The sequence below is a fragment of the Microtus ochrogaster genome, linkage group LG3, assembly GCF_000317375.1.
Source record: "Microtus ochrogaster isolate Prairie Vole_2 linkage group LG3, MicOch1.0, whole genome shotgun sequence".
Lineage (NCBI taxonomy): Eukaryota > Metazoa > Chordata > Mammalia > Rodentia > Cricetidae > Microtus > Microtus ochrogaster.
Window position 1 is genome coordinate 32,485,791 of NC_022029.1, and position 26,275 is coordinate 32,512,065.

A 26,275-nucleotide genomic window follows, 5' to 3' on the forward strand; every position below is an offset into this window, starting at 1 on the left:
AAAAAGTGTAAGCCTCCATGTGTGATTATTTGGGTGGCGGGCCGCTCAAAAGAGCACAAATAGTAAAGAATACAAACAAACAATAGTGGGGTTAATATAGAGATGTGTAACTAACAGGTCAAGTGCTGAGAGAGAGCAACTGTGGGTGTTTTGTCCTAAAGATGTTATAACAATCTCCCCAACCCCATGGCTCACAAATATGTATGGGCCAGAGGATGGGGAGTGCTGGGACTAACACGGCCATTGTGCTCAGGAAGTCGTGGTAGCTGCAGTTACCTGTACAAGATCAGTCAATATTCCAGCATGAATGGGACAGGGGCCCATGAGGAACTATCCATGCTGAAGAGCTATTGGCAGCTGGTGGCTGCTAGGGAGGAAAAGTCATTTCTCTTTTCTTTAAAAAATACTTTCGATTTATTTTTATTTTATGTGTATAGGTGTCTTGCCTATGGGTGTATCTGTGTACCACGTGTATGCATTGTCCACAGAGACCAGCAGAGGGTGCCAGATCCCCTGGAACTGGAGTTACAGAGTGTTGTTAGTGGCCATGTGTGTGCTGGGAGCCAAACCTGGCTTCTTTGCAGGAGCAGTGCTCTTAAGCCCTCCCCCCCCCCAGCCATCCAGGTCCCAGAAAGTCATTTTCCTTTGAGAGTGTGGTTGCTGGCAGGTAACCTTTGCTCCATTGGCAGGTCCCACAGCTGCACACATGTGGACCCCAAAGATAGGATTCAGTGGGTTGTGAGGGAGAAAAAAAGGACATGAAGTTGGAAACAATATCCAGAGTGAGTTGGATGTGATAAAATTACATTGTATACATACATAAAATGATCAAAGAATAAATAAAATGCTATATAAAAGAATGATTATTCTTTAAGCAGATATTTGCTTTCTTTTGTTTGTGTAGTGTAATAGTGAGATGATATTCACATGTAGGTGCTGTAAATACATATCATCGTACCTAAGTTACAGGACACTAAAAAGCTAAGCATTTCTCAAGGGACGTGGACACTTATTCTCAGGGGTCAGGGATAGTATATTTGTGAGATAGTTGTATGTGAGATAGTTATTCCATTTTAGGTGGCACTATGACTTTATTATTGCTTTCATTGGACAAGTAAGAATGACATAAGGAAATGTGATTATCTAGTTGACAAGGGCTAATGTACTAAATCCCCCTTTGTGTGTATTGTTCCTGGGCCCAAGAGATGGCGTGCAGGGTTCACGCAGACAACCTAACAGTCCGAGTTCTAGCCTCAGGACCTCCGTGGTAGAAGGAGGGAGCTACAGGAGCTATCCCCTGACCCCCACATATGTTCTGTGGCACATAGAAACCCACCTGCATATATACATACATATTTGAACAAAACCAAATAATGCTTATTTTAAAGATAAACAATATCGAAGCAACCCCAACCAATACACCCTCTCCTTTGGTTTTGTTTTTTTATTTTTTTTATTTCTTTTTTTTTTTTTTTTGTTTTTTCGAGACAGGGTTTCTCAGTGGTGGTTTTGTTTTTTTAATCACCTATCATGTAGCCCAGCAAACCAGGGTCCTACACACAGGTTGGAAGGGTCTCTTGTGAGTCTCCACTTACTTTATCCTATAATTGCCTCAGCATGGCAATTGAGACAGTATGCTCAGTCACCTGACATGGCAGCCCTGTGCCAGAGCACAGCAACTTCCTCTGCACCTCCCCAAGCACCCCAGCATGTGTCCCCAGGACGTAGTGTTAGCCACAGATGTGCAGAAGTGACTCTGGGTGACCAATGGGGCGAGATCTGCCTGTTGCTCCCTCCTCTGGGCCTAAGCGACACGAAGTCATTTATTTGAGGGCACAGCTTCCTGAAGCTACCACATTCTCAGGATGTGGCTGCTGAGACAATAACAGCACATTCAACCGGGGAGAACGGTGGCTGAGAGTTTGGGGGTGGTCTGTTACCTCTCCTAGACCCTGGGAGCACGCAGTGGCACAGAGTCCCATAGATGAGGTCCCCCAGACACCAACGTCTGGAGGGAGCATGAGAAGAACCACCTGGCTGAGCCCAGTAAAAGACGCCGTGACACCAGGCAGGATTTTCAGAAATTTATTGGAAACACAATACAAACTGACAGATAGATAGTCTCTCCTACAGACAGACAGGCCACACTGGCTTGGCGTGGGAGAGAGTTTTCCCGAGCACTGAGGCCTGCTCTGGTTAGTGCTCGTGGCAGGGGGGAACCAGAGACTCAGAGGAGAGGAACAGGCAGGTGGGGCACACGGAAACCAGGACATGGCTTTCCAGAAGGAAGCACAAGGCAGGGTGCTTGGGTGGGCAAGTTACTTCAAAGGAAAGCAGGGACAGCTGTGAGGAAAGGCTTTCTCTTCCTCCTAGAAAATCCCTTTCCTCCCCAGCAGGATGAAAACCCAAGCAGACCACTCCTCTGCCTCCTTCTCCAAGGTTTCAGTACTGCCAGGCTCTGCAGACACAGCTGCACCTGCTGCAGGGATGCTCACCAGCCATCCCCTGCTCTCCTCTGTTGCATGCTGGGAGCTGCGTCTGCATGTTCCCAGGATAGTTGGCTTCTGGCTGGAGCCAGCTAGTGGGAGGCACCCACAGAAATCTATAGGGCAGGAGGAAGAGGCCAAGTTCCTTCTCCCCTCTCTGACTCCTCATGGCTGTGGCTCCTTCCCAGTGGCCCTGGCCTCTTCACTGTACTTCCCCTTCTCCCCTACTGTTCTTGCTTCTGTACAAACCCTAAAAAGAAGTTTTGCTTTCCTGGCTGAGCCCTGAGTGACAGACATTGGGCCACAGACAAAGCAGTACTGTGGGAGCTTCCAGCAACTTCCTTTGGTCCCCTGCTTTTGCACACTCTTAGTCTGTCAGAGTGGTGCTAATGTCTGGGGACAGAAGGGAAGCCTTGCAGATTCTTGTATCCTCCCCGGGGGGCCTAGCACTACTAAAGGCCTGTGAAGATAAAGCCTCAGTTCGTCTACTCATCTGCTCACGGAGCAACGGGGACGTGCCATTGGCACACACGATGGCAACACTATGGGCCCAGAAAGGCCGTGATGGGAAACCTTCTCAGCACCAAGTGCTCAGAAAGGCAAAGACAAAAGACGGGGTCCCTTGGAGCCTCTCGTATTTCTCCTGGAGCATTTCTTCAGCATTCTGTGTCTTCCCAGTTACCAGGAGCAGCAAGTACACTTAGTTATGTAGGGAGGGTGGGGCTGCAAGAGCCAGCTCGCACATACAAGGAGAGAAGGAACATTCTGGATCCATGGTGCTCAAAATGAGCGGGGCTTTTCCCAAAGCTAACTGTGACCTAGGCTAGGGCAGGCCTCCTGTGCCTCTACCAGCCCTGTGGAGGACCTTCTCCGGACCTCTTGGACTTGGTAGAGAGAATGAGGTCTCTGTCATCAGGATGAGTGTTAGCATGGTGAGCAGTCACCCATGATGTGACAGGGTAAAAAGGAAGGTGAGCAGGGAGGCAATTAAACCCAGGGTGGTCCCAGAGACAGACAATTGTGTTCTTTCTTCCTTTTCTTTAGAGAGGGAATACCCCAGTGCTCCATCTCTTGGGTTTTTTCTGATGGGAACTCTATAGGGAAACACCAGCCACTTGCACGTTTCCTGGAGCGCCGCTGACCCAGGCGTCCCCCGCCCCCCAAGCCATGACCCAGCAGTAGTGCCAACTTGTCATAGCTGTGTTGAGGCCTATGACAAAAAGCAATTCCTAGCCAGGCGGTGGCGGCATACACACCTTTAATCCCAGCACTCAGGAGGCAGAGACAGGAGGATCTCTGTGAGTTTGAGCCAGCCTGATGATCTGCAAAGCAAGTTCCATGACAGGCTCTAAAGTTACAGAGAAACCCTGCCAAAAAAAAAAAAAAAAAAAAAGGCAGAAAAGCAATTCTCCCCCAGTGAGAGTACTGGGAGAGGACAAGGGACAAGGCAGCTGGAACTCTGACATTGTCCCCAACCACACACCCTTTCTCTCTGCTGCATGGAACACAGACTTCCAGATTTCACCCCATCATCTTTGTGATAACTTATTCTTCTCGGTGGGTGTGGGGAGGTCAGCTCCAGCTGCAGCCACTCTGTCCTGCAACCAGCAGCTTGGAGCACCTCCTATCAGCCACCGAGCTGCTTCAAGCCCCAAGCCCCAAGGTGGCCACAAGGTCAGAATCGAATTGTCTGTCACAGTGCTGGGACTCTGGGCTCCACAGCCTGTCCCTGCTAATGGAGAGGTGGCCACGTCCTCTGCTCAGGGACTTACTTTGGTGACTGCAGTTAAGTGTGGAGGCTGACAGAGGAGCCATCTGGGATGTCACTGAGGGCTGCAGCCAGGGCAGTAAAATAGGCAGGTCTCCAGGGGCCCCTGTATATATGCTCACAAAAATGCAGGAGAAGGAATCACAAAGCCATCTACATAGATTCATATCTACAAATAGGATTTCTATCCTTTACCCTACCCTCAGGCCCAACGGAGTCTACTTAAAATAAAATGGGGAGATTTGTGACCCACTAAAGGACCCCTCCACTCCGGCTATAGGGCTCTGTCAGCTGGTTTAGCTATAAGGGAAGAGGGCAGTAAGCCAACAGATTGTCACAGTGATGTGCACGCTTGGCGTGATTGACACCTGCTCTCTGCAGAGCTCTCCAGGACCAAAGGGAAACCAGTCCAACCCCAGTTCCTCTCCAGTGACAAGGCAGATGCTGAGAGTCACTTGCAGGCTGGCCAAGGTCAAGAAGTGTCTGTGCCCCAGACCCTGTGGCCCACAGAGTGGGGGAGCAAACCCTGTAAGGGTGCGCATAGGAAACAGTAATTTCCCCGGTGAGGAGAGAAAGGCAGCCTATGGAGAAAAAGCCAACAAATACAACAGCAGGGAAGTATTGTGAACAGCAGAAACACTGGCACATTCTGAAGGGGAAGCCACGCAGAAAGACGCCGCATCCCTCCTGTACATAATTTCACAGCAGGAAACAGTAGGATGGACACATGCAGGGCAGTGGGACTCCAGGCTCTCAGGAGCCTCCATGGCTGAGCTAGCTGCTCCTGGGAGCTGGAAACTAGGAAGGAAGGAGGCTAGTAGCTCTCTGCTTGTCTCGGTTCTCAGACAGGTCCAGTCTGGGACAGCAAGGTCTCCGGGAAAGAAGCCAGGTGCCACTGGCACACACATGGAGTCGCAGATGGGAACTGTGCACTCCTACAGTTTCTTCCCTGCCCCCTGGGGCCTCCGAGGGCTGGACACGGAGCTCTCTCACTGAAGGGGCCACCTTTTCTCCAGGCATGGCTGTGACCACCAGCGGAATAGTAGCAGGTCTTGAAGAACAGGATGGAACAGGGATAGCTCAGTCGGACACGCAGCAGGTAAGTTCTGGAGAAGGGAAGAGACAAGATCAAGGCTAAATGGTTTTTGGAAGTGGAAACAAACTAAACCCAGAGGGCAGAAGCCTCCCCACATCAGGGCAACTGCCAGGGAAACGATGGCTCACAGTATAGTTTAGAGAGAGACCAAAGGGAAAGTTCACCTAGGTCAAGAAAATGTCCAAGTGACACAGAAGCATCAAAGTTAAGCTTTGGGTGCTGGTGCAGTGGCTGCTGGTGAGGCCACTGCACCCCTGGCCAGTGGTTCTGTGCTCATCCACAGGACTTATGGAACTTCCTGCCGATTTGGAGGAAGTGAGCACACCCATCTGGGAGCAGTCCACACTGTCTTCAGCCGTTGTAGTTATCGTGAAGTCAACCCTCAGGGGTTTTAAATACACTCTGCAGGAGACACTTTGAGCCCCAAGTGTCTCAGTGTCAGAACCGCCCTGACTCTGTCGACACTGCACATCTGGACACGTGACAGAAACGAACTGAGCAGCAGACACGGCTGCCAGCATTATCACTGCTGTCTTCCACGACATAGCAGGGTGTGGAGGATGCTTGGACATTTTCTCCCATCACTCACTGCAGCCCAAGCAGAACCAAAATGTTTACTTTTACAGGTTTGATCCTGAGGGACAGAGGATGGGGCTCAGCTAGGGCATCAATTCATGAGAGTTCTGGGAACACATACGCATAGCCTGGTATCCAACAGGGACTCATCAAACGTGTTAAGAGGCTCAAATTCAGTTCAGAATCAATAAACAGCTACTTTCCTGGTCCTCTTGTGTGTTATGTATTGCTTTAACCATTGCCGAAACCTTAGGGAGATCAGAAAGACTGAGCACTTGCTTAAGGCCACACAGTGAGTACACCAGAGGCAAGATTTGAACTCAGATCAAGTTTTTCCCCACTTCACTGAGCCTCCCATTCTCCATCCAGCTCAATGTTCTAGTAACAGCCCCAAAAGAGTATATTTCAATGTCTGAGTTATGAGTGTGCCAACATCTCACAGAAGTCTGCTCCCACACCACCAGTGGGAAAGGTGTGGACCCTGTTATTCACTCGTCCCAACAGAAAAGGACCACCTGCTTGAATATATTACACAGAGGCCATGTTTCTGACCTACCATGGTGAAGTTTTGCTGAACTTACCTGTTTGGCGTTCAGAGCAACCCTCTCTGTTAGCTGTTTGCTCGGAATATGGAGTCCAGGTTCATACCCGCTTTCCCCACACTGGCTGAGACACACCACCTCTAAATATCCCAGCCGAGTCCCAGTGTTCACATCAGCCCTCATGGGGCTGTCATTTCCTTCCTTTCTTCCTTCCTTTCCAGACCTTCCCCAGCCCCAACACATTTCCCTGAAGCAAGAACAGTGGGCGCCTTCAGGACTCCAGGTACACAAGGCAGCAGTAGCAGACGGCCCCAGGAAAAGGTCTAATCCCCAGGTCTCCTTCCAAGCCTAGAGGTAGCCTGGGTCATTTCTCTTTCTGCTCATGCGCAAATATGTTCATCTACACTGGCCACTTCGGCCATTGCTAACTCCGAATCATGAGCACTTACTTTGTTTTCTGCCATATGTTCCCTATTGGTTTGACTACTCAGAAGTGCTTGAAGCCCGTGGACTCGGAGACTCTGCCCTCTGACCAACCGATGCCACAAAAGCAATCTCTTTTACAGTCTCTAGTTGCAGGCTTCCGAGTTCATGTCCTCCCCTTCCGAAAACCAGAGAATTCACCATCCGAATCTTGGAGGCTGGAAAGCAGATGGCGAGTGAGACTGTGTATTTAAGAAACTAGACCCGGGCCAGTGAGACGGCTCAGGAGGTAAAAGGCACTTGCTCGTGTGCAAGTCTGATGACCTGGATTTGATCCCTAGAATCCAGTGAAGGGAGTTGTCCTTTCTATGTGTGGCCTCACATATATGCATGTATGAGAGCGTGTGTGCGCACAAACACACACACACACATGCACACACACATACACACATGCACGCGCGCACACACACACACGCACGCACGCACGCACGTGCCCAAAAGTTAGACCTAAGGCTGACTGTGAACCTGAGAGCCCAGTTCAAAGAGTTCTCAAAGGGCTCAGAAAGTGATACCAGGAATTGGAGGGGGACAACGAAGTAAGATGAGCTGACGGGGGCTGGAGAAGCACTCCAGGGCTCTCTGGAGCCCAAGTCCACGGGCAACTGACTGCTTCCCACCACGGTTGTGTATGTCTGAGATAACAGGTGTCAAGCGCATTTGAGAGAGCAGGTGAGTGGGCTTTAAGTGGTGACCCTTCAGCTGCATTCCCGGGGAGCTTCCAGAGTGCAGGCAGCTGAGCATGTGCCCTCTGGGGAAGACACAGGAGAAAGCTTCTCTGGGGACTCCGAGGAGTGCATGTGTCAAGATGGTGGCCTTTGGAGCCACTGAGCTACCACTTAAACTCAACACCCCAGTGGGTGTTTCCTGCAGTATTGCAATACCCAGGGCCTTACCTGTGCTAGGCAGGCACTCTGCCAGCCCTCGGGCAACCAGAAGAAAATCTGTAACTCAAATGCTAGAGATCAAACATAAAAGCCAAGACATTATCAGTGTCCTCTGGGAAACAACAAAAGAGTTTTCATAAAGCATAAACAGCAAGATTTTTTTAAAAAATTTTTAAACCAGGAAAGCCAAGGTGGAGAGGCATGGAAGGGTGATGGTATTCTGATTCCTGGAATGGTAGGTTAATTTATATTGGACTAACTCTTCGCCCAATCAAATCTTGGCAAAATTAAACAAACAACAACAACAACAAAATCTGCCAACTCTTTGGAGGTAGTGATGAGGCTGTGAGCCTAAGACAAAGGGGGACTAGGTGAGGGCTACCCTCAGCTGCTGGCTTCCTGCAGCGATGACATGAAGGAAGCTCACTCAGGCAAAGGGCTGTGGTCTAGCCGGGATAAATCAGCAGAGGTGAGAGTTTAAGGCTGTCTATACAGCTGGAAACTGGAGGAGGACACCTTAAAAAGGAAAAGGACTTGGGGAGCCCTCAGATGTTCTTATACCCCCTCCATCACAGGCTTGTTCCTGACCTGTAAGTGCAGAGGGACGTGCAAAGCTCACTGGGAAAGATGGGAGGGGGTTTCAATAATATGAGAGGGACATTAGCAGCACCTGTGTTGGGAAGGTAGAAAATTGGGAGTTTAATTTCTACCGACTTACAGGGGCTGAGTTAACAACATTTTCCCCACTGAAAACCAAGAGGCTAAGCAAATCTAAAGATCTCTGCTCTTTAAATCAATGATTTCCAACCTTCCTAATCCCACAACCCTTTAATACAGGTCCTCACATTGTGGTGACCCCCAATCATAGAATTATTTAACTGTAGTTTTGCTATGATTATGAATCATGATGTAACTATCTGTATTTTCCAATGGTCTTAGTGACACTTGTGAAAGGGTCATTTGAGAAGGTTGAGAACCACTGCTTTAAGCCTCCAGAGATGGCTCAGTAGTTGCATGGGGGCCAGACTTTGGAGCTCCAGAAGCTACAAAAAATGCCAGGTTGGCATCATAGTCTGTCTGTAATCCCAGCCTTGCAAAGGGGATATGGGGATACCCAGAAAGAGCTGGTTAGCAAGACTAGTCACATTGGGCTTGATTGAGAGCCCCTGCCTCAGTGAGGTGGAAGAGTTGCTGATGATTCCCAACACTGACCTTGGCCTCCACATTACACACACTGGTAAGCCCATACTGATAAGTCCACATGCATGCCAGGATGCACACACATCACACACACTAGTAAGCCCACATGCATGCCAGCACACACACACACACACACACACACACCACACATCATACACACTGGTAAGCTCACATGCATGCCAGCATACACACACATCACACACACTGGTAAGCCCACATGCATGCCAGCGCGCGCGCGCACACACACACACACACACACACACCACATCACACACACTGGTAAGCCCACATGCATGCCAGCGCGCACACACACACACACACACACACACACACCACATCATACACACTGGTAAGCCCACATGCATGCCAGCATACACACACATCACATACACTGGTAAGTCCACATGCATGCAAACATGCACACAGACACATGCACCTCCAACCTCCACATCAAACACACCTGTAAGCCCACATGCATGCAAGCACGCACACAGACACATGTACCTCCTCCCCCTGAGGAGAATGGAAAAGGGTAAAAAATAAGAATCAAGGTGATTCCCATTTATCAAATTGCTAGAGCAAAACCGAGGACATAGCAGAGGAAATAGAAGCCAGAGTCTCTGCAGTTTGTCACTCATGGTGACTGGTATTCTAAGTATCAGAGGAGAAGCAGGAAAATGGAAGAATAACCAAAGGGAAGATGTCAGTAGAAGATAAAGGCGAGAGTTAGTTGCTAGAAGGAGCAGTCACAGAATCAAACCATCTGCTGTAAACATGTTAAATAAGCTATAGAGAAAGCTGCAATGGCTGACAATGTGATGTGGTTCATTCTTTCAAGAGATTGTATCTCACTATATAAACCGGCCTTGAACTTGACAGGTGCCTACATGAGCCCTGAACTCGTGATCCTACTGTCTCAGACTGTGCGGGGATTATAGGCATGTGCCACCATGCCTGTCCCTGTTTCAGAATTATAAAAGGAGGGGCCAGGCATGGTGGCACACCCCCTTGATACCAGCATACCAGAGGCAATGCAGTCGACCTCTGTGAACTCAGGCCAGTCTGGTCTACATAGCAAGTTTAGGCCAGCCAGGGCTACACAGTAAGACCCTGTCTAACATATAAAGAAATAAACACATAAATATCAAAGGACTAGAGGGACAAGCATGGTGCACACACCTTTAATTCCAGCACTCAAGAGGCAGAGGCAGGTGGATCTCTTTCAGAGTTCCAGGCCAGCCTGGGCTACAGAGATCCAGCCTCAAAATGTAATTAACTAAGTAGCCAATTAATTAAAATGGTAACAGAATATCCCTTTATGGACTTTTCAAACCTGTGATGGAATGATGTGCACTGGCCTTGGGAGTGCTGTTTGAGTCATTTCATTTCAAATTTAATAAAACAAGAAAAACCTCATTAAGAAGCACAGCCTGTGGTCACAGCACTCAGAAAACTGCGCAGGAAGATTGTGTTCGAGGCCAGAGTGGGCCACACAGTGAGACTGTCTCAAGAGAAAAAGAAAGAAAAAGAGCACTTGGCTAGCATGCAGAAGGACTTGGGTTCAACACTAAGAACTAAAAAGAGTGACAAACTGAAAATGCTGGAACAGGATGTTTGTCTGACATGCAGGAGCTCCTGGGTTTGATTTCCAACAGTGCGAAAACAGAATGAACACCTAAAGACAATTTTCATTACATTTTATTATTTTTAAATATTTTTATAAAATTTTCATTACATTTTATTAATGTGTGTGTGCATGTGTGTGTAGACATGTGCGTACCACAGTGCACGTGTGGCAGTCAGAGGGCACTTGCAGGAGTCGGTTCTCTCTCCTCTCACCATGAGGATCCCAGGGGTCAAACTCAGGTCACAGGCTTGGTGACAGTGCCTTTACCTGCTTAGCCATCGTTCCGGCCCTAAAAACAATTTTTTAAAAAAGAAACGGAAAAAAAAAAAGAAAAAAGAAAAGTGATGTGGCCAAACTCATATTAGAAAAAGAGGACTATTCGATAAGAAGTGATAACGATCACCTATTAGTGATAAAATGTTAAAAAGACATAAAAGTAACATATGCATATACACATACATGCAGCAACAGAATTTAAAAATATATGAAACAAAAACTGACACACTAACAGGGAGACAGAGAAATCTGATCAGAAAGTTAAGCTGAGACAGTTTTCCAGAAGCCGGAGGACCTCCAGGCATGAGCATGTCAGAGATTATCTGATCGTGTCAACTGAGGTGAGATCTGCCCACTGTGGGCGGCATCAGAAAGGAGACTGAGTCTGTTCTCTCTGTCTTCTTCCTGCTTCTAGATTTCCTGTGACCGGCTGCGTCCAGCTCTTGCTGCTTTGACCTCCTCACTATATGCACTATACCCTGGAACTGTGAGCCAAATAAACCTTCTCTACCTTCAGTTTTCTTTGTCATGCATTTTACTGAAGCAACAGAAAAAGAGACTAAGGCAGATTTTCCCCATTTCCTTGCTGGAGCCTTTACACATTGGTTTCTGGGGTTGATATTTACTTACCGGGACATCTACGTTCAATACTGAGAAGTTGAAAAATACCTCACAATTACTGCTCTTTGACAGACCCTGGTTACGTTCCCAGCACCTACACTCATCTGTAACTCCAGTCCTAAGGGAATTTGTCACCCTCTTTTGGTCTCTCTGGGCACCATGAACACTTGCGGTGCACATACACACATGCAAGTAAAACAGCCATGCACATAAAAAATAAATAAGTCAGGCACGGTGGTGCAAACCTTTAATCCCAGCGTGTGGGAGGCAGACTTGGGTGGATCTCTGAGTTTGAGGCCAGCCTGGTCTACATTATCAAATTCCAGTATGACCAGGACTACACAAAGAGAGCCTGTCTTAAAATGAAGAAGAAGGAGGAGGAAGAGGAGGAGGAGGAGGAGGAGGAGAACAACAACAACAACACAACAACAACAACAACAACAACAAATTTTTAAAACCAAACATGGTGCAGTACTGATATCCAAAGAGCTGCTTAGACATCTGTGCCTTGTCATTGATGGTGAGACTAATCTAGGTAAACCTTTGAGAAACCAAATCCCTTCCCTGTCTTTGTCTTCTTTGCTTTTCCAACATCTAAAGGCTCTCATACTTGAGACTCAGCTCTCTAGCCTGAGGTTTCCTCCAGGAAGGGTTACCAAGGTGGGGAAATCCAGGGACAGATTGAGTTTAAAGGCTTCAGTAACGACCTGTGAAGGTAAACAACACTTAATTGAAGAAGTCAGCATGCGCCCTCGCATCTGTCACTCTTCCAGGACCCCCACATTGAGGGCTCCAAATTAGTCTCTTGGGAACACACTAGTATTTGCTCCGGAGACAGACACGTGTTCTTTGGGAGACAGTGTGCTACAGCAAACTCAAACACAGGGATGGCCAATCCGGGATCCTTCCAGATATTCTAAAATCCCAGGCTGCTGATTAGTCATGCCTAGTGTACTTGGGTCTATCTTCTTATACAGTCCCTACCCCTGTGGCTTCACAGCCTGTGGAAACATCCACAATCCTCAGACAATGATCCAGTAGCCTTCAAGCCCTCTCAATACATTAGGATCTACACCATACTGCTTCACCTTCAATAAACGCTGGCCAGATGACCCTCTGGACTTTTCTTGTATGTGCCTGGCTGGACCTGGGGCCACGTGCACAGTAGGTGTTGGGGACTGTGGACCCCCAGGCCCTGAATCTTCTATGACCCTTTGCCTTGTTTTCCTGTGCTTGCAGCTGTTCTGAGCAACTTATGCTAGCAGCTGCTATTAGCTCGAGACCCTGATGGCAGGGGAGTGGTTTCTAGTGGCTTGCAGCTGAAGAATCCCGAGAGCTAAGACATGGCCATTGGTCAGGGAAGACCCAAATATAAGCTGCCCTGGAACACAATAAAGGGACATTCTGAATATTCTTGTTTCAACGATGACCCATGTCTCTCTGTCTGTGTGTGTGTCTTTTAATCTCCAGGCCCTTGCCTGACTCATGAAACCGTCTGTAGTGCAGGTTGTACACTACAGGCATAGTACTGTAGTACACGCAGTACAGGCGCTATAGGACTGTAGTACACATGGACGCTAGGTAGGCAAGTGATCTACCACTGTTCCACATTCCCCAAACTCCTAGTTGCCCGGTCTGGCCTCTACATTGCCTCTGTTTCCCCAGTGCTGGGATTAGAGACGTGTGCGGCCACAATCAACCTGTGTAGTGGCAGGGATTAACTCCAGGGTCTGCAGGCACTCTACCAACTCAGCGACTTCCCCAGCCCCAAACAATGCCTTTTAAATACAGAATTTAGAATATATATTTAGCCAAGTTATGACACTACACCTGAGACTAGAAGACCAGAGTGAATCTAAAGACACTTCACCTTCTTCTATAAGTAATGTTTTAGAAAATTCAAAAAGAAAACTGTGGTCTTTGGAAATGACATAAAATTGCTGACAGAAGGCAGCCAGGGCCCAAGCATGCCTGGGCGTGCCATCCGCTGTCCCTGGCAGTCTATTTTTATTGGCATTTGTGAAGACAGCAGATGCAGTCCCAGAGCTCCAATACTGGTACAGTGGCTCTCGCCACCACCCTTCTCCCAGAGCCGGGATGCCAACAGTTGGACTTGTTGAATCCTCGGTTCCACAAACAAGCCATGGGAAGGACACTCTTCACATCCCAGATCATAATATTGTGCTTGGAGAGCCATCCCAAGTCGATACCTTCTCCAAGGGAGAGTTTGAGAAGTGACATCACTCAATTCAGAAGACAAAGAACAATCTAGAGTGTAGCAGTATGCCTCAGGGGAAATAAGCCAGGAGAGAGGATTTAAAAGGGGGCGATTACACAGTTCATCACTTTGCCTGCCCAGCTACTCTGGCTCCACCCCCTATCTCTTTGGGACCTACTGCTTTGGTTTCCTCAACACACGGGTCTTGCTCAGTACCCCTAAGACAGTAATCATGCCATCCTAGACAGAGGTTGAGGGCGCCTCTAGCTGTGCCCATGGTCAGTGTCATTCCATAGCAGGATTTTCCTCCAGGTCCTCATGTGATGACGATGGAGCCACAGCATGCAACCATAGTGCTGTAACGAAAGGCTACTGGACCAACCAAGGTCCAAGCATCTGACACGGGTGGGAGGGGACAGCATCTTCCCAGGAGGTCAGGGGAGGCTGAGAGGCTTACTCAGTCCATCTGCTCTCTTCTTTCCGGGGTTTTTATTTTTCAGATTTAGTCTTCACTGTGAAAAACACTGCTGTCTGAAGATCTTGATGTTCCATCCTCTGCTGTAGGTTTCTAATTATACAGCCTACAAGCCAGCAAGCCCTCTCCAGAAACTTAATTCCCATCTTTGTTGCTCCTTAGAATTAATTAATCAAAGGCAATTTCTCTGTAGATGCCACACCCGCTCATGTGCAAATATACACAGAACATAACAACAATCTATCTCTGCTTCCTCAGGAGCTGGGCCTGTAAGGGAAAAAGCTCTGAGTGGTCCCGGAGCCACGGTAGGGGGACTACATTTTTGGGCAAGAAATAAAGATAGCTGGATGTGTAGCTCAGTAGTAGATCACTTGTGTAGTATGTGCAATGCCCCAAGTTCAGTTCCCAGCAGTGGGAAAAATTGTGTGCGTGTGTGTGTGTGTGTGTGCACGCGCGTGCGTGTGTGTGTGTGTGTGTGTGTGTGTGTGTGTGTGTGCGCGTGCGTGTGTGTGTGTAGCTAGGGCATGACATGGCCACTACACTCATGAACTCAGAATAGCTGAGGTTACCTGCACAAGAGGGGACCATGTTCCAGTGAATACTCCCCCACTCATGCTCTTGCAAGCCTGGATAATTAAACTCACTGGGTCACAAAAACACAGAAGACAAAAAAGTAGGAGGGGGACATGTTGGGAGGAGGGGAGTCAGTGAGAAGGGGAAAGAGTAGTAGCGAAGATGACCCAAATTCATTAAATGCATGGATGAAATAGTCTATGAATAAAAAAAGAGATATAGCTATAAGGAATAAGCTGACATTTAATTTATATGTGATATATAATTCACAAGACAACAAAACTGGTTGTTATCTTAGCTTTCATTTTTCAAAGAAAACTTTAATAGCAATTTTCCAAGTCTTTCTCCTCCTTTTCTTGTGATAGAATCTCATGTAGCCCAGGCTGTCCTCAAACTTTCTACTAGGCCAAGGAAGGCCTCGAACTACTGACCCTCCTGCTTCACCTCCAAAGTGCTGGGATTAGAGGTGTGCACCACCACACCCACTGGAAGCTAATCTCCCCCCCGTATGTGTATGTGTGTTCGTGTATACATGTGCATACATGTAGATCAGAAATCTACCTTGGGTATCATTCCTTAGGTGCCACTTATCTTTTTAACATTGATTGATTGATTGATTGATTGATTGATTGATTGATTTACTTATTTATTTTTGAGACGGTGCCCTGGAGCTCATCAAGTAGGTCAGGGAGCCCAAGGGATTGGCCTCCCTTGAGCTGGGATTATGAGCGGGTGTATTAAAAATTATTTATTTACTTTTTTATGAATATTTTATCTACATGTATGCCTGTGTACCACAAAAGTGCCTGGTGTCCTTGGGGAAGGTCATGCGATCCCCTGGAACTGGGCTTAAAGATGGGTGTGAACTGCCATAAAGGTTCTGGCAACAAAAGCCCAAAGCTCTTCCTCAGGAAGAGTGGCCAGTGCTCTTGCCTGTTGAACCATCTATCCAGCATGTCCTCCTCCTCACCCACCCACTTTTGGTTTTTACACTGTTTCTCTGTATAGTCCTAGCTGTCTTGGAAATCACTCTGTAGACCAGTCTGGCCTTGAACTCAGAGATCCGCCTGCCTCTGTTTCCTAAGTGCTGGGATCAAGGCGGGCACTAGCACACCCAGTTCTCTCCACCCCTTTTAGAAAAGGTGGGTTCTGGAGATCAAACACAGACCACTACACATGCAGGACTAGCATTCCTATCCACCGAGCTGCAGCCCGGGCCTGGAGACAGAACCTGAACACTTTCAACACCAACTGTAGGGCAGAGGCTGCAGGGAATTATCTGGTTTAATTTAAACACATTGCGCCTTCTTTTCTTTTTTCCCTGTCCCTTCGGGACACAGGAATAGGAATGCTACCGGGGGCAAGATACGGACGGGGAGGCTGCAGAGAGTAGAGATAGAGAGAACAGACTTTGTTAGACATGTACTTCACAGTCTGAGCAAAAGGCAAATGGAACAAAACCACAAGATACCAATACCTACTATGTTTTCCTGTGTATTTGCCAACACTCATGTCTTACACCCAGGAAACATCAACATATCCCATGAACATGCCTCACACAATACACCCTAGGGTGTATTCATCTGGAAGACAACACAAGTTGGGAGTTCAAATCCCACTGCAGCTACTTGTTAACAATGTGACCTTGGGCAAATCACTTAACCTCTCTGAGCTGTTCAATTTTTTTCCACTACAAATATGCAAATTTCACACTTACATCATAAGTGGGGCAGTGGTGATGCATGCCTTTAATTCCAGTACTCGGGAAGCAGAGCCAGGCAGATCTTGGTGAGTTCAAGCCCAGCCTGGTCTACAAGCAAGTTCCAGAGCAGCCAAGGCTACACAGTGAAACTCTAGTTCAGAAACTAAAACCAACCAAACAACTAATCAAAAAACCACTTACATCATAAAGTGTGGGGATGGTGAAGTGACAAAAAGTGTGAAAAATTTAATCATGAGAATAGTTCTGTAAGGCAAATGTGATCCTCACGTTACAGAGTCAGAGAAGGAACAGCTGCAGAGAAGCCAAGCGAGTCACCCAAGGCCTCCCGGGAGCCATTAGACAAGTCTGAGTTCGAGTCCAGCTCCTGCAAACACTTGGCTGCTGTCTCCACTGCCCACAGCACAGATTCACCATCTCCCCTCCTGCCCTCTCTCGGGCTCCCAGAGAGACACAGAGAGCTTCCCTTAAAGGACCCACCCCTGAGTACTTGGCATTCCCTGAGTGGGCCCGTGCGGCAGGTTCTCAGTCTGCCAGCAACGCCAATGACATCAGAGCACTACTGCGTGCAACAGAAAACGGGTGTGATGGTACAGGGCACAGCACAGACCACACCAACCTGCTCATTGGACTGAGGCTTCTGATGTGTGAGTCCATCTTTACTGGTACAGTTAGTCCCACAGGGTGGGGACAGGCTGTGTGTGGCCCCTTAGGGCTGGCTTAACTGAGCGCCTGCATGCTTGTCCTCTGCCCCAAGTCTACACTGGGGACAGGTAAAAGAGAGCGACTCTCAGGAAAGCAGTAAGAAACTGTTTGTTTTGCAGGATGGGATGGCCTAGGACGTAGCTTAGCTGCTAGACTGCTTCCCCAGCATGCACAAAGCCTTGGGTCAGGTCCCCAGTGCTAGACACACTCCCACACTCAGGAGGTGGAGGCAGGATGACCACACGTTCAAGGGGGTCCGTGGCTACTTATGGAGTTTGAGGGAAGCCTGGGATATGTGAACTCTTGTCTAAAGGAAAAATTATTTTTTAAAAAGTGCCTGGGAAAATTCTTTTTTTCTTGCAAATATTGAGAGTTTCCACCATCAGGAACTGGAAATACACCTTTGCTTGCCATCTGCCACTGAGGTGAACAGTGTTACCATGTTCTGCTACCACAATGTTCCAACTTCACCACAAGCCTAGAACTACAGAACCTAGGGACGCGGACTCTGAAGCCCATGGAATCATAAGCTAAACAACATTTTTCTGCCTAAAAGAAAAGATGAGATGGAAAGGCAAGGGTGGGGAAAGGGAGAGGGGAGGAAGCTGGGAGGAGGAAACATCCAGTAGAAGCAGGTTGTTTCCAGCCAAATTAGTTCCATCTATCAACACCCTTGACAGTGTGCTCTGCTAATTAAGTAGTTGTGCTAACTGATTTCATTATTGCAGCACACAGGGCAAGTCTTTCCCACGAGTCTGAAACCACTCTGAATGCTAACTACGCCCAGAGAACTCAACACTCACCACATACTTTCAGCGCCGAGTTAGTCAGGACCCGTGTCCTGAGAGAGTAAGAAACGGGGTTGTTGTTTCCAGTGTAGGGTCCACTGAGCCTTTATTTCTGTAACAGTCTGGTCTCTTGGTTCCACTCCCACATCCCAGGCTTCCTGACACCTGAGACCAGGTCTCTAAAAAAATTTCTTTTGCCACCGGTTCCCTCTTCTCCCTGAAGGGGATGCTAGAGAGCCACAAGGCTCCTTCCCGTTCAAATCAGCCACACCCAGGCAGGTTTAGGAGCAGTTCTAGTCCCAAACCTAGATCCACCACACATCCTGATAGAGGCCACCCCCTCACCCCCAGAGGCTCCTGCAGTGCTCCCCAAGCAGGGCTGTGGGGGTCTCTTGGGCTGTTGTTTCCTCTTCCTTCTCCTCCTCTTTTTTTTCCCCTCAAGACAAGGTTTCTCTGGATAGGGGTGCACACCAATGCCTGGAATCATCTTAAGCTTCTAAATTGGGATAATTCCGCTTTCTTGAGCCCTCTCAACCCAAGAATATACATACCTGTTTCCTGTATCCCACCAAGATAGTCGATCTGTTCTGTGTTGTTCTATCGACTTCATAAGAAGTTAAATTAGCTGTTAAAATAGCTTATAGAGTTTCTGTATTTACCCATATTGCTTTAAAAAAAAATCTTAGGACTGGAGAGAAGGCTCAGCCATTAAAGAAAGGCTGAGCTCACAACCAAAAATATAAAGAAGGATTTAAGTTTTTAAGTATGTGTGTGTGAGAGGCTATGTGCACATGGCTGCAGTGACGGTGGGGGGCAGAGAGGAAGCTGGAGGTAGAGGCTGTTGCGAGCCCCCGGCATGGGTGCTGCACCTTCTGCAAGAGGCGTAGGTGCTAACCACTGAGCTGTCTCTCCAGCCCCTTCTGCTTTAAGATAGAGTCTGCTATGTAACCCAGGCAGGTCTACAGCTGAAGATCCCTCCCACCTCTTCGTCCTGAGTGCTGGGAGCTGGGTGTGCACCAGCTCACACCCTGCTTGCTCTAGCCATCACTAGAGCTGACTCTGAGAGTAGCTGTACCTGAACTGGAGTCCATCTGTGTCGTCTGCCACATCTGGTAACTGGGGAAATTACAATCTGCTTCCCTAGGTCCATTTTCCTTTGTATAATTTATATTGCACACCCAAGTGCCTGGCCCTGGGCTAAGCACATAGCTACAATGGTATGCAAAACAAATTCCCTGGCAAATCCCCACCCCCAAAATCTTCTTGTATTAACTGGATGAGAAGATATGGGTTACTTTAGCCCACCACAAAGGCACATTGTCAAAGGCCTCCTTTCCAAGCTGTGACAGCAGATCAAAGAGTTTTGAAGGAAGAAGAGTTTCAATAACCGAGTGTCTTTGGAGAATGAGGCAGATGTCTTTCCCCAGCAAGGTGCTGGCCCTGTCAGTATGGCATCGACAACTCACCGTGTTATGCCCACGTGTCCTCTCCAGAGCACAGAAGCAGTGGCCCTGCAATGGCATTCATTCAGAGAGAAATGGGACAAACCACTGCAGAGAGGTGAGCATCACAGTGAGCATCAGGGGCTGAAAAGACCACCACAGCCGTGATACAGGGCTGGACCTGGCTCTCGAATGGCCTCAGAGAGGAGCGAAGGAAGACTTCCTAAAGTGGGTATTCCAACATCAGTGACTGTAAGGACAGACGAAGGGTTGGGACTGCACCTCCCTGGCAGAGTGTTTGCCTGCTGCTGTGGTCTGAATGTGAACTGTCCCCCACAGGTTCACGGGAACACTCGGGTCCCAAGTAGTGGCCCTGGAGGAAGTAGGTCACTGGGGGTGGACCTTGAGATTTTACAACATGGCCCCATTTTAAGTCACTGTTTCCTGGCTGCTGGTGCAATGTGACCAGTTGCCACCCATTCTTGCTACCACGCCTTCCTTATCACGACAGACTACATCTCCCAGAGCTGTGAACCTAAACAAAGCCTCCCTTCTTTAAGTTCCTTCTGTTAAAACAATGTGTGTTAGATGTATATGTTTATATTGGTATGTGCACATGTGTATGTGTGTGTGATAGGTGCATATGTTTGTGTGGGTATGTGTACCACGTGTGTATGTGTGGTAGGTGTATATGTTCATGTGGGTATGGGTACCGCATGTGTGTGGGCGTGGTAGGTGTATACGTTCGGGTAGGAATGTGCACGTTTGTGCACACATGTGTGGAGTCTTTCCTATTGCTGTCCACCTTGTTTTATTTTGAGACACGGTCTTTCACTGAACCTGAAGCTCACAGATTCAGCTAAACTGACTGGTCACTGAGCAACAGGGACCCTCTTGTCTCCACACACACCTGCTCACCAGCCCTGCACTAGAGCTGCGGACACAAGGCATGAGGCCTGGCCTCAGCGCAGGTTCTCGTACCTGTGTGGTGGGCACTGCACGGACTGAGCCGCCTCACCAGTCCTTCAGATGCTTCTCGTTAGATCTTTTTGTCACCGCAGTGGGGAAGGAGACTAATACAAGTAGTTAGTGATATGGAGCCCTGGGTTTGACCCTTAGCACCACCTAAACTGGGTATTATGGCACACACCTGTAATCCCAACACCTGGGAAGGAAAGTCAGTAGAGCAAAAGTTCAAGTTTGTCTTCAACTAAATAAGTCTGAGACCAGCCGATCTCAAAAGAGAGAAAGAGGAGGAGAAATCACAACCTACTTTTTGTTTCTGAGGTAGGACTGTACAGCCACGAAGAGCAAAGGATATGATCAGATGAAAAAGAATGAGTCAATATTCTATTTAAGCCTGAAACCAAAGTCCCTCAGCTGTGGGTAAGCTGGAACAAAATCCGATTTCTCCATTTTGACAGAGACTTTCCTTGGTCTTCTATTGTCTCCACATCAGCCACACAGGGGACAAGGAGCCAATGTTCTTACTACCATGACAGTGTTTGTGTAACCCAGACTCTTGACGGCCACATTTATAACACACTGTACCTTACGTATACAAACTGAACTCCTCACCTTCACTATTTCAGCCATTTTGGCACGATTATGGCCATCAAACGTCACCGTAAATGGGAGTCAGCCATGGGAAATTATTATTAGAAGGCCTATTCCATATCCTTGCTCTAGGGCCTTGTTATAAGTAATTTACTGTCACTGAAGAATGCAGAGTCCATAAGGCATGGAAAGCCGGGGGAGAGATTTACTCATAAATAAATGCCAACGCTTAAACAATAATGACAGCTTCAAACTCCAGGACGACTGAAATGAACAATATACGCCGCCTGGCTGATTTATTACCGCGGTGGTTAGGGTCCAAATGGTGAGATAATTCAATTCCACCTGAGGAGTCGTTACATGGCCGAGCCTAAGAGAAGTGCTTTGGATAAGAGGCGATATTTCTCAGGTTTTCCATTTCAAACAAATTATTTCTGTATTTAGGGTGTCACTCAGGCAATTCCTTTCATGATCTGTGGCACTCTTGGGCAATTAAAAAATGATAAGGTGAGATAACTCAGGGACAAATGCCAAATCCAACGTGATCACAGAATACAGAAGGAGCCTGGGAACAGGCTGATGGCTCGACACGGCAAAAGGATCCTTCCTAGGCCAGGAAACCTACACTGAGCCGTGAGCCTGCACAGCAGCAAGAAGACTCCTCAGCAGGAACAACTGCTCCGGACAGATGCCCCTCCAAACTGTGCTCCTTACAGACTCGTGCACAAGGCATCACCCAGGGAAGTGGAGTTTACACTAAGCAATGTCTCACTGGCCCATGGCAGCTCCCCCTTACCAACTCAGACATTCACACCAGTCTTGGTGTGGAATCTTTTTTGGGGGGATTTTTATTTCTTTTGTGTGGGGAGGGGCAGGGGGAGCAGGAGCTCACCTAGCCCAGGCTAGCTAGCCTCAAACTCATTTGGTAGCTGGAAGTGATCTTTAATGCATGGTTCTCCTGCCTCCAACTCTGGAGTGCTGGGGCTACAGGCCTTAGCTGAGGACACCCACAAGCAGGGAATGGCAGAGTGGTCCTGGTCGGTCAGAGTCCCAGGTTTACGTACCATCCAGGCCATTGTGATGACTGTAGTTTCTTTTCCCCAGAATGCTCAGAGACGTGTGATTCGGAGTGGTGAGCATCCTCTTGGTGGTTGGCGTTTGCAGGCTCGGTGGAGATCGAATTACATTAGGTTTCTTTGCAGGATGGATCTCTGCAGGGGGGAGAAAGGCTGATCAGCTCAGAACATGGTATTGGAAATCTGTATGGACTCTAACGCCAGCTAATAGGCACACATCTTTCTTAATGAGCTGAGAGTCCTTCCTTAGGAGCCAGCCACGCACTTGCATAATGAGGTAGCTTCAAGTGTTGTTACCATGGCTCTGCTTATCAAGGGAACCAGCTCCTCCCCTGCCGGCTGGGGCTCTGAGCCTCACTTGGGTTGTGAAGACAAACAGAAAAGCCCACTTCTGAAGGTCACTTGCAAACATGAGATTTGCTAAGGGAATATAGCACCTGGCTCCTCGGCACATCGGAAATCTGAAGATCAACAGCAGGGGCAGCCTCGGAAAGCCCCAGCCTGCGCTCTGTCCACCAGGAGCGTGCAGGCCCATCTGGTGTGTGAGCGTTCTAGAAATGAGATTCCTCCTCTGGCTGTGCAGTCAGCAGGTCTGGGGCCAGCCCTGAATACTCTTAAACCAGAACATTTCCATAAGGGATGAAATTTGAAACAGAAGGTCAAACACCATAGTTAAACCGCAGATGACACACTTTGACCCAGGCCATGTCAGTACACTGTAACGTGTGCAGGGTGCGTTGTTTAGGGTCTTTACTGTGTGCCGCATAGCACAGTACCACTGTTCTCTTCACAGACACGCAGAAACTGCAGTATCACAGGAAGTGATTTCAAGACCTCCGGCCATTGTTAGTATGAATACCCCTGCTCCAAAGCTTCACCTGTTTGCTGATCCTCAGCGTTGTCACCTAGCACATCAACTACGCTCAAACCAGCCTGCCCTCTCACCTGTTCAATGTGAGGACCAAAATAGCCAGATTTGCAGAAACTTAGGAAAAGTTACTCAGACTGTTAGAACAACTATACTACTTGGTCTGACCAAAATCTTACAATTGTCTAATTTTAGGTCTGGCTTGGTAGTACCACCTGAAACTAACACTGTCTTCCAACAGGGCACAGATGGCTCACCAGCCTTACTTCACCCTGAGGGAGACCATGAATTCCCTTAACCTTGGGTGCACTGCAGGCTTTGTCTCTCTAGTTCTTTCAACCTTGTGAGATGTGAGAATACTGTTCCTATTTTTTTCATCCATTCAAAACCTACAAAATTTTCAAGGCTAAGATAAATTCCTACTGCTTCCAAGAAGGCAGACCTATCGCCAGAGATAACCATTCCCAGGGCAGCACAGCACTTGCCTGTCACGTGTGAGGTCTGGGCTCAATTCCCCAAACCTCTCAACACACACACACACACACACACACACACACACACACACACACACACACACACACACACACACGTCCTCCCTCCATGCGCCCAGTGCATTAAAGTGTCGAATTTATCACATCTAATGCTTTGTTGGATTGCTTTTACTGTGTGCTTTCCCCACTTAACTAAAAGTTTTGAAGGCAAGATTTTATTTATTTGGTGTCCCCCAAATTATATTCTACAGCATCTGGAATACAGCACAGACAGGGATGGGCCTCAGCTCAGTTGGTGAGGGTGGAACAGTTGGGACTTATCTGGTAGGGACAGGGGTAAGTTTGCCTGCCAGGTGGGAAGGGGCTCCCGGGGCTGGTCCCAGAAGAGACAATAATAGCATCCTTCAAGTACCATGACCCAGGCCGTGCTGATAACCATGTGATGCGTGGGGGGGGGGGGTGAGAAAACAAGACTTGCTTTTCTTCAGTAACTTGTTTGGAGGCTGACCTTGAACTCCTAACCCTCCCTAGTGCTGGGACTAGACAGGTATTCCGTGGTTATTTTATTTAGGCAGGCTCTTGTGTAGGCCAGGCTGGCTTGTTACTCACTACGAAGCTGAGGCTTCCAACTCTTTAACCTTTGAGATCTAAAACAGGAGCCGAGTTGGCAGAGTAACATCAAAGATGGAGCTATGGGCTTCCCAGTCAGACAGCACATCCCAGTTCAAGGGCACCCTTTGATTTTTCAAAGATTAGATGCTTGAAGTCTGAATACTTCAAACACCTAAGACTTCCTGACAGCAAAATAAGGTTCAATGCACCTCAGAGTATTTCACCTTTAATGAGAAAAAGAAAAAAAATATTGGAATCTCAAAACATGTGTTCTTCTTACTTCAGAAAGGAAGCTCATTATTTTCTACTCCATTTATCTTAAAACTTTAGGAAAATGTTATTGCTTAGTAATTCTTAACACTACTCTTAGCTATATTATATTTATTACATACTATATATATTTCAACATGTAAATAGAACCATAATCTTTGAAGATTTCCGAGTCCCAGGGCATGATAGATACTAGAAAACAACAAAAATGCTTCCATTCCAGCACAGTCAGGGCAGCAAAGCTACAATGTTTATGTTTCTGAGGGACAGGGATGCAAACCCAGAACACTGTATTCTCGGTACATGTTCACCAGTGATCTACACATTTCGACTTTATGGGGTGTGGGTTGCTTTGTTACTGTGGTTTTCTGTGTGTTTGCCTTTTATTTTTGAAGGAGGACATTTGCTTTTGGGTTTTGTTTTGAGGCAGGATCTCATTATGTAGCCAAGGTAGACCTGCAACTCCTGGTCCTCTTGTCTCTACTTTCAGAGTGCTAAGCTACAGCCATATGCCACCACTCTTGCTGCTTTTGGTTCTTGAGACAGGGTTTTGCTAGGTAGCCCAGGCGGCCTTGGGCTCACGGATCTTCCTGTCTCTGTTGAGTACTGGGATTACAAGCATGAGTCATTGTGACTAACTGGTTTTTTTCTTAAAGTAAACTGAAACTCAATTTAATTCAGTTTTTAAAACAATCCTCTATCTAAAGGGAAAGGTATATTAGAGATAGCATAGGGATCTAAACAAAAATTAAAATGTTTAGGATATTCATCCTGTATTATTGAATAATTTTGAAATACCCCTCCCTTATTTGTTAGTTTCCTTGTTTTTGTTCTTGTTTTCAGACAGGCTCATGCTAGGTGCCAAGCTGCTCTTGAATTTACAGCAATCTTCTGACCCAATCTCCCAGTGCGGGGATTATAGGCAGAAGCCACGGTCTCTTTTCTTAGACCGTGACTATCACAGTTAATACAAATTTCAGTTCAACAAACAACTAGAACAAGTAAATAAAGTATGTATATTTAACTCCATTCATTGATAATAAGTTTCTAGTCCAAAATGAAACTATACATATAAAGGCACCCGATTTTACCCACTCGAGGCCCTGCACGCAGCCCGGGTGCGCATTTGGAGCAGCGAGATGCCTACAACACGTAAAGACGTCTCGAGGTCTTCCTGTGTTAGAAGATACCCACCTAAATACCCAATGATACACGACAAAGGTTTCCTAGTGCTTTTGCTTTTCAGTGGGCTTCCAGAAAGTTCGGCATGTCTGTCTGCATCTGAGGAGAGAGAGAAACACGGGACAACAAGTGAAGTGAGGTGGTTTCTTCTAGCTCTATAACACACGGCACAGAAATAAAAGGTGCAGGTGGAAACAAAAACAGAACACCCGCCACATCCCCCTACTTCCTCGGGCTTAGAGAAAACGGTACTGAACAAGGGGCTCGCCCCAGCGACACTCCTATTAGCGTCATGTGAGCGTGGGTCTCTCACACCATGTGTGCTCACCTGAAAAGTGATAGAAACAGGCTCCCCTTTGAGCGGTGACATTTTTACACTATGGGAGAAAAATAGTCACAGTACACTCAAGGTGGGACCAATTCTAATGTGAGATTAATTTGGCTTGAGAAAAAAAACACAAAATGACAAACAACAGCTGGCAATGTAACACAATCGCCACCTGTGTTAGCTGGAGTGGGCCCTTCCGGGAGGCCTTGGCCTATCTGACAAAACTCAACTCCATTAGACGGCAGTCTGCCATTTGGTTCTCACTGTTCTGGTCTTCATTTCATACAATGATACTTGGGCTGAGGTCTTAAAGGTTCCTATGTGGATCCGACAGTCACACTGTGAGGGCGGACACTGTGCACTAAGTTTTCGTCCCCTCATAGCCTACCATAAGATATTTCAGGAAAGGAA

At 47.5% G+C, this 26,275-nt stretch overlaps 1 protein-coding gene across 1 annotated transcript in view; it reads right to left on the reverse strand.

Moving 5' to 3' along the window:
* Positions 1-3,869: 3,869 nt before the first annotated feature.
* The window catches only part of Mta3 (metastasis associated 1 family member 3), a 130,064-nt gene continuing 107,658 nt past the window's right edge, over positions 3,870-26,275 (reverse strand). The window contains exons 16-19 of the mRNA XM_005360744.3: positions 25,549-25,635; positions 22,102-22,248; positions 6,918-7,109; positions 3,870-5,360 (exon numbers count right to left, since the gene is read on the reverse strand). Coding sequence (XP_005360801.2) covers positions 6,952-7,109; positions 22,102-22,248; positions 25,549-25,635 — 392 coding nt within the window. The 3' untranslated portion in view covers positions 3,870-5,360; positions 6,918-6,951. The remainder of the gene's footprint in view (positions 5,361-6,917; positions 7,110-22,101; positions 22,249-25,548; positions 25,636-26,275) is intronic.